Genomic DNA, 14262 nt, shown 5'->3' with positions numbered 1-14262 from the left:
TTGTATCGATTGTTTGCTCATGTATTATTGCGGTTGAAGCTGAAGTAGTCATTGAGAGGTAGGACGTTGTCGCAGACAATTTTGTGTACTATGCTTAGGTCAGACGTAGGTGGCCTAGTTCCAGGTTGCCCACGCCCAAAATTTCGAGCCTGGTGGCGTAAGGGATTCTATTGTGAGCAGAGAAGTGGAGTACCGTTCTCGTGAAATACCTCTGGACCCGCTCAATTGTATTAATGTCCGATTATACAGTGCGGATTCCAGGCACATGAGCTGTATTCGAGAATTGGTCTGGCAAAGGTTTTATTTACAGATATTCACACGTCTGCCTAGAAATCGACACTGACTGTGGTCAGGCATTGGATGTAAGATGTCTACACTGTCTGACAAGTAGGTTTAAATGATGCAGGTTTCATGGACACGGTTGCATAACTTAATGGTGGCTGGTAGGTGTCTACAGAATCTGAAAATTTCACCCCAGTGACAAAACTGAGTCTTGTGATGATCTAATGCAAGATCTGCCTTATAGGACATCTGTAGGATTCCACAAGCATACACTTTCCTTATTTGCTCAATCTTGCTCATACCCACATCAGTTATTGCAGCTGGACTTGTTCCTTATTGCCACATTTGAATCTTAAGGATTAGCCGAAGTTACTGATACGGGTAACTAAATGGTTCCTTCCTGGGTTTTTTTTTGACAGGAGGAGAAGAGGCGGCCTGAAGGAAGAAATTGAGAAAGAAGGGCAGAAGCCGCCGAGAAACGCCAGAAGATACCAGATGAAGCACAGAGTGATGATAAGAAGCCCTTCAAGTGTTTCACTCCAAAGGTTCTGCTCTCAAGGTAATACTCCTTCCAGCTGCTGATGCCCTATCATTTTGATCAAGTATCTGTGAGAGAGATTCCCATTGTTATCCTCATGGCTGTACAAAAACTAACACTGTGCATTGTATGTGCTGCTATGACAAATACCTAAAAGCACCATTATAACACGGATGCATCTTCTGAATTCATTGCTGTCCTATTTTCTGTGCAAAGTTCTTAAACCTAGGGCTTCTTCAGCCACAACAATTGTATGTTAAGACAAATCCTGGGAGCCAGGGAGGTGCCAATATTAGAAATAGAATAGAATAAAAGAGTTGGAAGGGACCTTGGAGGTCTTCTAGTCCAACCCCCTGCGTAGGTAGGAAACCCTACACCACTTCAGACAAATGGATATCCAACATCTTCTTAAAACTTCCAGTGTTGGAGCATTCACAACTTCTAGAGGCAAATTGTTCCACTGATTAATTGTTCTAACTGTCAGGAAATTTCTCCTTAGTTCTAAGTACTTCTCTCCTTGATTAGTGTCCACCCATTGCTTCTTGTTTTACTCTCAGGTGCTCTGGAGAATAGTTTGACTCCCTCTTCTTTGTGGCAGCCCCTGAGATATTGGAACACTGCTATCATGTCTCCCTAGTTCTTCTTTTCATTTAAACTAGACATTCCCAGTTCCTGCAACTGTTCTTCATATGTATTAGTCCCCTAATCATCTTTGTTGCTCTTCTCTGCACTCTTTCTAGAGTCTCAACATCTTTTCTACATCGTGGTGACCAAAACTGAATGCAGTATTCCAAGTGTGGCCTTACCAAGGCATTATAAAGTGCTATTAACACTTGATCTTGATTCTATCCCTCTGTTTATGCAGCCTAGAACTGTGTTGGCATTTTTGGCAGCTGCTGCACACAGCTGGCTCATATTTAAATGGTTGTCTGCTAGGACTCCAAGATCCCTCTCACAGTTACTGCTATTGAGCATATACATATACTGTACCTGTGCATTTTGTTTTTCTTGCCTAAATGTAGACCCTTACTTTTTTCATCATTGAATTTCATTTTGTTAGATAGCACCCAGTGTTCAAGTTTGACCGTACAGGTGGGAAAAACATTTTGTATGCTGAATGAATTGAGCAAAAACCCAAACAACTTTCTGGAAAATGGAATTAAGGTAGATAAGGAACAGTGGCAGTCTCACTCATGCAAGGACCAAGTTGTATTAGAATATATATTTCTTCTTTTTAGCAGGAACAATCACTGAAAAAAACAGAAGGTGGCCTCCTTATTTTGATATCTAATTTACAGCATGAATCCTAAACAATAGGTGCAGGAAAGTTGTTGGGAATATGTCCCATGATTCACTTCCATCAGTGAATCATGGGAGATATTCACCTCGGTATGTGTATTCATCTGCGCGAAGGAGTATGTTCTATAGAACCATTAAACTGATGGACTTTTGCCATTCATTTTGCCTCATCGGATCTCACCTTATTGTTTTTATGAATCGAATAACATCACATTCCGAAAACAGAATTAGAAAAAAAAAAGAGTCAGGAGTTCAGCTTCCTAATGTAAGAGCATCTTCTTAACTTTATGCTTTCCATCTTATTTACAGATATATTTTGTAATTCTGTTTACCGTATGTTTCTTACCAATTTTCAGTTGTGGGCATGTGGTTGCTTGCTGTTGTAGTGACTTATGTTTCCTAAGAGTGTGTATAGTGTTATCTGGTTTTGATCAGTCACTGGCCTCTTTGTTCTAATGAATCCTCTTAGCAGATGTGCCTCACTTACCCCAGACAGAAAAGAAAACAACAATTATAATATTACACCTATGTGGTAGCATATTTATACTGCTCTTTGAATAAAAGCCAGCCAAAAATTGCCAGCACAAAACAGATCCAAGCGTGATAAATATAAATATTTTGTGCAGCTAAATGCTCTGTCCCTGGTATATAAATGAAAACTCTTCCAAAGGAGAACTTGAAAACTTAATTTACACCAGTGAGAATAAAACCAATTTCATTGTATTTATTTTGTACAATGACAATAAAGACTTACTAATACTAATACTAATACTAATACTACTAATACTACTAATACTACTAATACTCTAATACTACTAACTATACTACTAACTACTAATACTACTAATACTATGAATATACGAATACTATAATACTAATAATATAATAATACTAATAATACTAATAATACTACTACTAATAGTAATAATAATAGTAATAATAATAGTAGTAATACTAATAATACTACTAATACTAATACTACTAATAATACCACTAATACTAATACTACTAATACCAATAATAATACTAATACTAATTAATACTACTAATACTAATAATACTACTAATACTACTAATATACTAATACTACTAATACTACTAATATACATACTACTAATACTACTAATACTAATACTATACTAGAAAGTGAAGAGGAACTAAGAGCCTCTTGATGCGGTGTGAAGAAGGAGAGTGCAAAAGTTGGCTTGAAACTCAACATTAAGAAAACTAGATCATGAAATCCGGCCCCTCTCAATTCCTGGCAAATAGATGGGGAAGAAATGGAGGTAGTGACAGATTTTATTTTCCTGGGTTCCAAGATCACCGGCAGATGGGGACTGCAGCCAAGAAATTAAAAGACGCTGCTCCTGGGGAGGAAAGCTATGGCAAATCTAGACAGCATTCTAAAAAGCAGAGACATCACCCTGCCAACAAAAGTGTGCATAGTCAAGGCTATGGTTTTCCCAGTTGAGAAGGAAGGATTCACTGGAGAAGAGCCTAATGCTGGGAAAGATTGAGGGCCAAAAGAAGAAGGGACGGCAGAGAAGGAGGTGGCTGGATAGAGTCACTGAAACAGTCGGTGTGAGCTTAAATGGACTCCAGAGGATGGTAGAGGACAGGAAGGCCTGGAGGAACTGTTGTCCACGGGGTCGCGATGGGGTCGGACACAACTTTGCAACTAATACAATAGTTGAAAAACATTTGGTGTATTACTATTTTCATGGGTAAAAGATTGGGCTTCGAGAAGAATTGCCAAAGTGAATATGTGGATTTAATTGAAACAAACTTCCTTCTTGTCAGTTGCTTAAGCATGTGCTTACTTAAAGAACCTTCCTAATTCTGACAAATGTGTGATTGTAACAAGTACACTTCAGTCTTACACATAAACGCTGACCTGTATATTCTGACAGAGCGCTCAAGCCACCACAGGCGCCCCCGACACGAGTGACATCGAGCTGGCCACACCCACCATGGCCACGCCCACTCCACTCCCCTGAGGTCAAACACAACCCTGATCCGGCCCTCAATGAAATTGAGTTTGACACCCCTGCTCTCTATAAAAATCCATGCAGATTATCCCCAGATAGTAATCCATGAATCCCTTTGCAGCTAACCATGGCATTTCCTAGCATGTGCTTGTATATTAAGTAAAAAATAAGGAGCAACACTGGTGGCTTGCAAGTGTTGTCAATCTGGGAAATTTGTAATTTTTAAAGCGACTCTTAACAGAGTTGAGATGATGGAAAAAATAAACTTTACCTCTGTTCTGCTGCCATCTGGTGACTCTGAAAAGCAGCACAACAACATGGTAGGAATCATCTCTGGACAATCCATCTAGAGATTCAGGAATTCTTTAATCTGAACAATTAAGGTTTCCCAATTCCCTTAAGGAATCTATTCCATGTATGAAATCTTTCACTCCTTTCCTGTGTACTTTAGAATAGGTTCCCGTCTTCTTTTAAACAAGTCCTCCATCACATCTTAAATAGAATCACATGGGCCAACATTGATTTTTAAATCGGGGTACTAAAGTGGAGTAGTTGATACGTTGGGCTTGTATTATAGACAGAACTGTGCAGTGAGACAATTAGACAAGAAGCTAGGTGGGTTTTTTTTTTAAAAAAATACTTGGGATTGTGACATTTTTTAAAACTGGATGGCCAAATTGTTTCCTCAGTTTTTCTCAGGTAGTTTGAGGTTTTTTTGTTTCACTCTGTTGATAACTTTTATCAAAGGCGATTTCAAGAACCATCTGCATAATCAATAATACGAGGTGGCTGTGAGGCAGCCCTGGTCAAATGTATTTGAATGGTTCCAGGGATTGGTTTCAAAATTTTTAGCAAGGTGTTCTCTGCCCCGATTGCTGGGGTGGGCGTGGCCATGGTGGGCGTGGCCTAGTCGGCCTCCTGCACCACGGCGGGGTGGGGAGCATTTCCAGAGGCTTTTCTGAACCTCCAGGAGGGCAAAAATGGCCTCCCCAGGCTCGGAGGCTCTCTGGCCTGTTTCTGGCATTCCCAAACTTCCAGTAGGCCTGTTTTTCACCCTTCCTGAGCCTCCGCACACACCCCTGCACTTACCGGCATGCAAACCGGGCCGCGTGGGGGACTCCTGGCAAAAGAAAAGGGTGGGGCCCAGCCAGGAGTGAGATTTGGGGGTTCTCTGAACTGCACAGAATCTTAGAGGTTCTCCCGAACCCCTGCGAACCCCAGCAGCCCACCCCTCGATGGTTTGAGACACATGTGCTACCAACAAAATCTGTCATCGCTTTCTCTTCTTTTTTTCTAACATACAGTTTTGTCACCTGGTAAATGCCAAAACTCCAAAGAGGATGTCGAACTGGTGGGAGGGGGATGTCAGAATGGAGTGATATGCATTTTAGACCCTTAAATATCTTAAAGAAGAAAAACAAAGACACAGGGCTGCTGTTTTTAGCTCTTTTACAACATCTGGTTTCCATTTCTGTATGGAGGCTGCATGTGGAGTGATTCTGCTTTCTTCCTGTCCTGGGGTAACTTTTTAAAGGCCACTTTGTGGCTTAACACTCTTTCTCTGTTAATTTTGTTTGTCTTAAAAACTCTGTGACATTTTAGGATCCAAAGTTGGCCCTCGGTTGTAAGTGTAGGCCCTGACCCTTTCATCGTGCTGTTGCTGTGAGTGTGGTTACAGGCTTGATCTGTTTGTTGCCTCTCTGCCAGGAGTCAGCAACTCTCACATGGATCCGCATGTGGCTATTTCATCCCTCTGCTGTGGCTCCCTGTCACTGGTCAGCAGCACAATTGACAGGGCTTCGTTTAGGACAGGTAGAGGAAAAAGGATGCGCACTCGGAGGAGACTCTCTGATGGGGGAACTGGAATTCCTGTCGGCTCCAAAATTTTAATGGGGGGGGGGGGGACGGGTCCTTCCATTTAGGACCTTTGTGGCTCTTTGAGTGTTTAAGGTTGCTGACCCTGGTCTATGCAACCGTTGGATTATTTAAACCTCTTCCCGGTTCTGTAATATTTATAGACCTCACTTTTATTTTCTTACTTCTCTGTCTCTTTTCTTTAGATAGAAGAACGTGCAGAGTTCTTGAACAAATCCGCCCAGAAGAGGTAAAGAATTCAAACATAAAGAAAAAAGTCACAATGAAAGTTTAACATGCAGGATATGAACTGACAAGTCTGTACCATTTCATTCTTTTCACAGTGGCATGAAACCTACTCACACTACTCCAGTTGTCTCCAAGATAGACAGTCGGCTGGAACAATATACCAGCGCAATTGTGGTGAGCTGCTTTCATCTTCTCAATTTCCCATGTTCTTCTGATTGACTACTGTGGTCAGGACAAATCGTACATTTTTTTCATAGACCAAGATTTTTTTTTTAAAACATGTCATTAAATACTCTGGAATTCCTTGAAAAAGATGGAGCAATGGAGATATTTATTTAAGCTTGCAGTTGCAATGTATGGCTGTGAAAGTTGGACCATAAGAAAGGCTGAGCACCAAAGAATTGAGGCCTTTGAACTCTGGTGCTGGAGAAGATTCCTGCGAGTCTCTTGGGACTGCAAGGCAATCAAACCGGCCAGTCCTAGAGGAGATCAACCCTGATTTCTCTTTAGAAGGCCAGATCCTGAAGATGAAATTCAAGTACTTTGGCCATCTAATGAGAAAGAAGGACTCATTGGAGAAGAGCCTCATGCTGGGAACGATTGAAGGCAAAAGAAGGGGATGGCAGAGAATGAGGTAGTTGGATGGAGTCACTGAAGCAGTAGGTGTGAGCTTAAATGGACTCCAGAGGATGATAGAGGACTGGAAGTCCAGGAGGAAAGTTGTCCATGGGGTTGCGGTGGGTCGGACATGACAGTCATCTGACTTTGTCTGGCAACTGTGTGCATGGGCACACTGGGAACAGGCTCCAGCTGCTCATCTGCCTCACTGATGTCTGACTCTGAAGGCAGCTGATAACTGGCATACGGCTCTGTCCCACTCTCTGCCTCTGACACAGAGCCCTCATCAGAGCCTTTCCCAGACTCCAGGCCTGGCCCATGTTCCTCCCCAACCTCCTCACTGTCTGAATCTTCTGCTGACCTCTGGCGGGCTACAACAGGAGGTTTCTTTTCGTGTTCCTTCAGGGCTGACACAGCCTGGAGCTAAGGAGCCAGGGAGGGGAGTGAAGAGACAGCTGGGGTGTTGTAGCCAAAACAAAAAAAATTCCCCTGGAAATCAAGGACGTTTGTGTGGGTGTTAGAAAAGTGGAGACTGAGGTCACTTAGCAACTGATTGGACCATGGGACTGAACACTCTGGGGAGAAGTGACAAAGTGTTACTTTTAATTGGGCATAAAACCAGCAGGAACCCAGAGCTGGTTTTCTACCAAGTCTGTGCCAATTTGATATGTCCCAATAAAATGTTCTTTGAGGAACATGCTTGCCTCGGAGTTCTCATTGAAGGGGATGTATTACTTGGGACCTTGACACTACTATGACTCACCAATTACTTCTTGCAGGGCAACAAAACTGCAAAGGCCACCAAGCCAGCTGCTTCTGACCTCCCAGTTCCTGCTGAGGGAGTTCGTAACATCAAGAGCATGTGGAGAAAGGCAATGTGTTGCATCACCCTCTGGAATGGGGACACCCAATAAGGTACATGTTGTGGTGGCGCAGTGTTAGAATGCAGTACTGCAGGCTACTTCTGCTGACTGCCAACTGCCAGCAGTTCAACTGTTCGTTTCTCACTGGTTCAAGGTTGACTCAGCCTTCCATCCTTCCGAGGTGGGAAAAATGAGAACCCAGATTTTTGGGGGTAATAGGCTGGCTCTGCAAAACTGCTTAGAGAGGCTGTAAAACACTGTAAAGTGGCACTGTATTTTCAGTATAAGACGCACCTTCCAACCCCCCCCCCCCAAAAGTGGATGAAAATCGGGTGCGTCTTATACACTGAATACAGCATTTTTGGTCTCCTGAAACCCCACCCTGCGCATCTCGTTTTTCGCAAAAATGGACACGCAGAAGGTTTGGGAGGCCTGCAAAGTGCTCCTGGGGGCTGGGGAGGGCAAAAACTTTTTTTAAAAAAATTACCTTTTAAAATTTTTGGTGTGTCTTATACTCCGGTGCGTCTTATAGTCCGAAAATACGGTATATGAATCTATTGCTATTGCTATCCTTCAGAGTCTTCTGCCTTTGTGACTGCCTCCGCAATTCCCTGGTCAATCAAGGCAAGGGAAATGCAAATCACATAAGGAAGACCTGAGGTATTAATATAGTGTGAATGCAGATTCTGAACTTCAAACAAGAATGGAAGAGTTCCATAGTTTAGCCTTCTGAAAGACTTTTTTTTTAAACCTCTGTCTCTGAAATGATATTTCATAGAGACATTGCTCTAAGTTTGTGAAACAAAGCTTTGTCCAACTTTGGCATAAAGACCTCTGGTAAGCTTTTGAACGATAGGATGCAACCCTGCTGAATGTTGATCGTTCTTGTTATTTTAATACAAGCTCTGGACAATCTCTTCTAGTATCACAGGGCTTCTCACGGGAATGCTGAAGCGTTGTGAGATTTAAGACAGTCACTTGACATCTCCTAAGATTAAGGCGCTTTGCTTCAGGCTTCAGCTATACTGAGCCGAGGTGGCGCAGTGGTTAGGGTGCAGTACTGCAGGCCACTTCAGCTGACTGTTATCTGCAGTTCAGCGGTTCTAATCTCACCGGCTCAAGGTTGACTCAGCCTTCCATCCATCCGAGGTGGGTGAAATGAGGACCCAGACTGTGGGGGCAATATGCTGACTTTGTAAACCGCTTAGAGAGGGCTGAAAGCCCTATGAAGCGGTATATAAGTCTAACTGCTATTGCTGTTGCTATACTGTATGTTTTATGAAATTACACAAATGAGGTTATGAGGTTTAGCAATCTTACAGATTAAGACATAGAGATTCGGTAGATAAGATGTTGCAATCTGAAGTGCAGGGGGTGGGGGTCAAACTCAATTTCATTGAGGGCTGCGTAAGAGTTGTGTTTGACTTTGGGGGGCTGTGGGGCATGGCCAACTCGACGTCAACTCGTGTCGGGGGGGGGGGTGCCAGCAGTGGCCCAAGCGCTCTGTCAGCGAAACAGGGTCCTGAACTCCATTTTCACTGGCAGAGGGTTGCAAGAGGCCATTGCAGCTAAAAATTTAATTGAGCCGAGGTGGCGCAGTGGTTAAATGCAGCACTGCAGGTTACTTCAGCTGACTGCAGTTCAGCAGTTCGGCTGTTCAAATCTCACCGGCTCAGGGTTGACTCAGCCTTCCATCCTTCCGAGGTGGGTAAAATGAGAACCCGGATTGTTGTTGGGGGCAATATGCTGACTCTGTAAACCGCTTAGAGAGGGCTGAAAGCCCTATGAAGATCGTATATAAGTCTAACTGCTATTGCTATTGCTAAAACGGAGCTCGGGAGCCCGTTTTTGATGGCAGAAGCACCACTGGCTGATCCTTCACTGTTTGCAGGATGGCTTCGTGGGCCGATCAAAGTACCACATGGACCGGATCCAGCCCCTAGGCCTTGAGTTGGACACCTCTGCTATAGTGCATCCCTGTTAATTCTAACTATGAAGTTTCCAATTCTGTTTACAAACAAATGTTCTGCAGGAAACAGCTGGGTTGAAGGTTGGAGTCTCCAGTCGCATCAATGAATGGTTAACTAAGACCCCAGAAAGCAACAAATTGGCTGCTTCCAAACCATCGGTGAGTAATTTGCTCCTCTGTTTTCAGTAGTGTTGTCATCTACCCTGCAATAAAGATAGATGTTTTATAATTTTAACAGGAAGGAAGGAAGAACTTCAGTGCTGTTTTGGTAGGCATTACTGGCTTCGAATTTTGAGATGCCCATCCACAGAGGCTGACCCTCATTTCAGTAGCTGTTTGTCCTTGCCATCATCACGGGTTGATTGCCCAGGCAGTTGGGAGAGGAACAGGGGTGAAATGCTACCGGTTTGGGCCAGTTCGACCGAACCGGTAGTAAAAAAATGCTTAACAAAATTTTAAAAAGTTCCGACGATCAGCTATGCTGCTCGATGGTAGGAATATTTTTTTTACTTTTTTTTAGTATTTGGGGTCCATTTTTGCTCCCAGGAGAATTCCCTGAGGCCAGCTAGGCAAAAAACGGAGGGTGGGGGGAGTGCTATGAAAGGAAAGAAAGAAAGAGAGAGAAGAGAGAGAGAAGAGAGAGAGAGAGAGAGAAAGAAAGAAAGAAAGAAGAAAGAAAGAAAGAAGAAAGAAGAAAAGAAAGAAAGAAAGAAGAAAGAAAGAAAGAAAAAGAGAGAGAAAGAGAGAGGGGGGGGGAGAGAGAGAGAAAGATAGAAAGGAAAGAAGGAAGGAAGGAAGGAAGGAAGGAAGGGAAAAAAGAGTGGAGGAAGGACCACAAATCTGGCTATAGATGCAGCTTCAGAGGATACCTTGAAAGAGCACAGCAATCCAGGGCTGGAAGGGACCTGGAGGTCATCTAGTCCAGCCCCTGCTCCAGCAGGACATTGTTAAAATGAGCTTCTCTTTTGACACCCCCAGTCACATGACTACATAGCATGCCCACCCAGTCACATGACCCCCACCAAGCCATGCCCACAGGACGAAGGAAAAAAAGTTAGATTTCACCACTGGAGAGGAGTTCAGGGTTTTAGTCTAGCGCTGTGCTAGACCAGAACAGATGAGAAGCCAGCACACCATGGATAACGCAGGATTTGGTGTATATTTGAACCAATTAATGAACTCTACCATTTGTAAAGGATAAAAACTAGAAGGTTGTCCCTGTTTTGAGTTACCAAGGACATCCTACTCAACCTGATGTCCTCCAGAGGTGAACATCAGGAGTTTCAAACTCATGGTAGATCTGGCCTGCGGGGCCAGCCTGAAAACAGCAAAGGACCAGCCCGCAGTGCCTCTGCCAGGGAAAACAGAGCTTGGGAGGCCCCCGTTTTTGGCTTCGACGGCCTCCTGTAGCACTCTGCCAGTGAAAATGAGCCGCATTTTTCCTGGGCAGAGTGCTGCAGGAGGCCCTCATGGGCTAGCAAAGCAAACTAAAAAACAAAAACAAAAGAAATGTTTTCCCTTTTGCATTTGAGCATGTAAGATGGGACAGGATAGGAGGAAAGGAAAGAGGAAAGAAGAAAAAGAAGAAAAGATGGGAAGAGCAAGGAAAGAAAAATAAGGAAAGAGGGGAAGGGAGAAGAAAGGAGAATGAGGAGGGAAGGAAAAAAAGAAGGAAGAAGGAAAAGAAGAAAGAAGGAAGGAAGGAAGGAAGGAAGGAAGGAAGGAAAGAAGGAAGAAGAGAGATTATAATGGAGGAAGGGAGAGTCTGAGGGAAGTCCTGCCTTAGCACTTGGCCACCACAGGTGCCCCCAACATGAGTGATGTCCAGTGGCCACACCCACCTTGGCCATGCTACCCCGACCCCTTAAGTCAAACACAACCCTGATGCCTCAATGAAATCGAGTTTGACCCCTGGCTTAAACCATCGTTTCTATAATTTGCAACCAAATGGAAATTGCAACTGAGGTAGACAGCATTTGAAAGAAATGCCTGAAAATGGTCAGCTGATTACTGATGGCACTAAAGTAGCGGTTTAGATAGTTGTGGTATGCTTTCAATGTCCTGTTTCTACATCTTCTCTATCTTAGAGCTAGCAACCAGATGTTCATCAGCTCAGAGATAAATATGTTTCATATAAGGAATCTGGACTATAGTAGAATTATTAGCTGGACTTATAGAATTGTGAGTGGACTATAGTAGAATTGTTCACAGAAGTGAGTTGGTACTAATCTGTCCTTTCTCTCCCTTCCTTCTTTCTCAGTCAACTGCTTTCTTCTCTTCCCTCTTTCACCACATCTTCTTGGCTGGAATTCTATATATGCATATATACATATCTCCGTTGTTCTGTTCTTCTTTTGGATTGGCTGTTTGCTTTTAACCTGAGTCAGGTAAATCAGTTTTGAAAGTCCTCTGCAGAACCATGAGCTTCCAGTTCCAGCACATTATGTATGTCCAGTTAGCTGTGGACCTATTTTTGAAAGAAAGAAATTATCCTGTTTCCACGAAAATAAGACCTCCTGGATAATAAACCCAATCGGGCTTTTGAGCGCATGCGCTAAAATAATCCCTCCCAAATATTGCAACACAGCAGCAGCCATGAGGTGACCACGCTCGCCGTCTCCTGCCCCTCAAAAATAATAAGACTCCCCGAAAATAAGGCCAAGCGCTTATTTCAGGGGTCAAAAGAAAATAAGACCCTGTCTTATTTTCGGGAAAACACGGTATTTAAAAGTCTCATACTACTGCCTATGAATTAATCTTTGGGGAAGGTTATTGAAATAACACGAACTTTAATATTATATTTTAGACTGTTCTTGGTTTCAAATTCTTGCTTTGGTTTTTTGGGGGAAAAATAGGACTTACGACCTGGAGATGTATCTGGCAAACGCAACCTTTGGGAAAAGCAGTCGGTTGAGAAGACCCCTTCTTCATCAAAGGTGACCATCCTATCTGTTATTCTATTTCATTTCGGGGAAGGGGAGTGTAATCTCTGAAGTCCCCTTCAATTGCACTGCTGAACTTCAGTGACATAATTGCCAAATCTAGAGGAATGATGTAGAATAGAGCCCAAACTATTATTTATTTGTACTGTACCAGTGATGGGTTGCCAATTTTTTGACAGTTTTGACATGCTCTAGATGGCCTCTTGAGATGGTCTCTTGAGGGAGGGGTTAAAGAGGCCATCTATGTCAAAACCTGAACAGCCCTCTCTCAACAGAAGGGGAGGGATATGGCATCATCTATCTCCACTCTACCACACAGTCCTTTCAGCAGTTCTAAGAAGGCTCCACACCCATTTACACCACTCAGGTGACCCTGAGGACAGAGATAAACCTCCAGGTGACCTTAACAACTTGCTAAAGGGGGGGCGGAGCCTGGATGCCATGACGAACGACGTGCGATCTCAAGCTCTGAGATAGCACTCAATACTTTTATTGCTGGGGGGTTCTAACGGACCTAAATCATCCCGAAGAGATGGTGAACAGGAAGATTACATCTTGCTGATCTCGGGGATATCGCCAATCTCCGAGAAAAGCAGGTTTAAAGTCTTTGGCTGGCAGTAAAAATTCCAGTCTTTTATGGCTGACAAAGTCGGGCAATTTGAAAGAAAAGTTTTTTAGCTGGTAAGAAACTTTTATTTTTAAAGAAAAACGGACTGCCTAAAATTTTTTAAAACTAATTTAAATTAAAGAATAGAAGAACTTAGCGGCGATTTTATCTTTCTAATGGTTTTGGACAGTGGTTATCTTACTTTTTAAATATTATTCACATGGATTGATTCTAAGTAAACCTTTTCAAACAACTTGCTAAAAGAATGCAAATGTCCAGCAAGAAATTAAACCCTTCTCTCCACCATCCATTCTGAACTGAAGAAGCTTCTTGGATGAGAAGAAACGTCTTCAAAGAAAACCAGAAAGTCCAGTTGCTTCTTGGGGGGGGGGGGGGGAAGCACCTTTGGAACAGTTTATGTTTTTGTAACCTTTTTTTAAACCTCTCTCTCTCTCTCTCTCTCTCTCTCTCTCTTTAATCAGGTCACAGCAGCAGGAAGGAAGTTGGAGACTATGGTAAGCAAAACTGAACGTTTCAGTGTTTGGGATCAGGCAAGGGGTCCAACCCTCAATTTTGGAATATATTAATTGGATTGTCAGAGAGTCCATCCACCACAGGGCTTGTCCCTGATGGCAAATGGGGTTTGTTTGTTTTTTTGAATCTATGAGAGGCAAGCCACAGAACATTCACTTTCCTGGCTAGTTTCAAAGCCTCTGAGGATGTGAGCTACCTGTTGAATCAGAAGGGATATTCAGCCGGTTCGGACCAGTTCAAACGAACCGGTAGCGGAGATTGCAGGTGGGTCAGTGGTGGGATTCAGCCAGTTCGCACCACTTCGGGACAACCGGTTGTTAACTTTCTGAGCAGTTTGGTGAACTGGTTGTTGGAAGAAATCATTAGGGCAGAGAACCGGTTGTTAAATGATTTGAATCCCACCCCTGGGGTGGGTGCTATGCCGTCCTATAGCCACATTTTTTAAGCCAGGCACATGCTCAGAATGTGTATGCGAGCAAAGCATATGCGTGAAAGGCCAGGCGCATGTGCGGAAGGTGC

General features: G+C 43.2%; 1 protein-coding gene across 1 annotated transcript in view; it reads left to right on the top strand.

Annotated features, from left to right (window-relative positions):
- The window catches only part of LOC116511100 (caldesmon-like), a 130426-nt gene that overhangs the window by 112622 nt on the left and 3542 nt on the right, over positions 1-14262 (top strand). The window contains 9 exon segments of the mRNA XM_032220910.1: positions 702-827; positions 1892-1906; positions 6168-6211; positions 6306-6384; positions 7608-7699; positions 7701-7743; positions 9724-9819; positions 12516-12596; positions 13692-13724. Of these exon segments, the coding sequence (XP_032076801.1) occupies positions 702-827; positions 1892-1906; positions 6168-6211; positions 6306-6384; positions 7608-7699; positions 7701-7743; positions 9724-9819; positions 12516-12596; positions 13692-13724 (609 nt within the window).

The sequence above is a fragment of the Thamnophis elegans genome, chromosome 7 (assembly GCF_009769535.1).
Source record: "Thamnophis elegans isolate rThaEle1 chromosome 7, rThaEle1.pri, whole genome shotgun sequence".
NCBI lineage: Eukaryota > Metazoa > Chordata > Lepidosauria > Squamata > Colubridae > Thamnophis > Thamnophis elegans.
The sequence above is the reverse complement of the archived record's forward strand: the minus strand, read 5'-3'. Positions and strand labels throughout refer to the sequence as shown.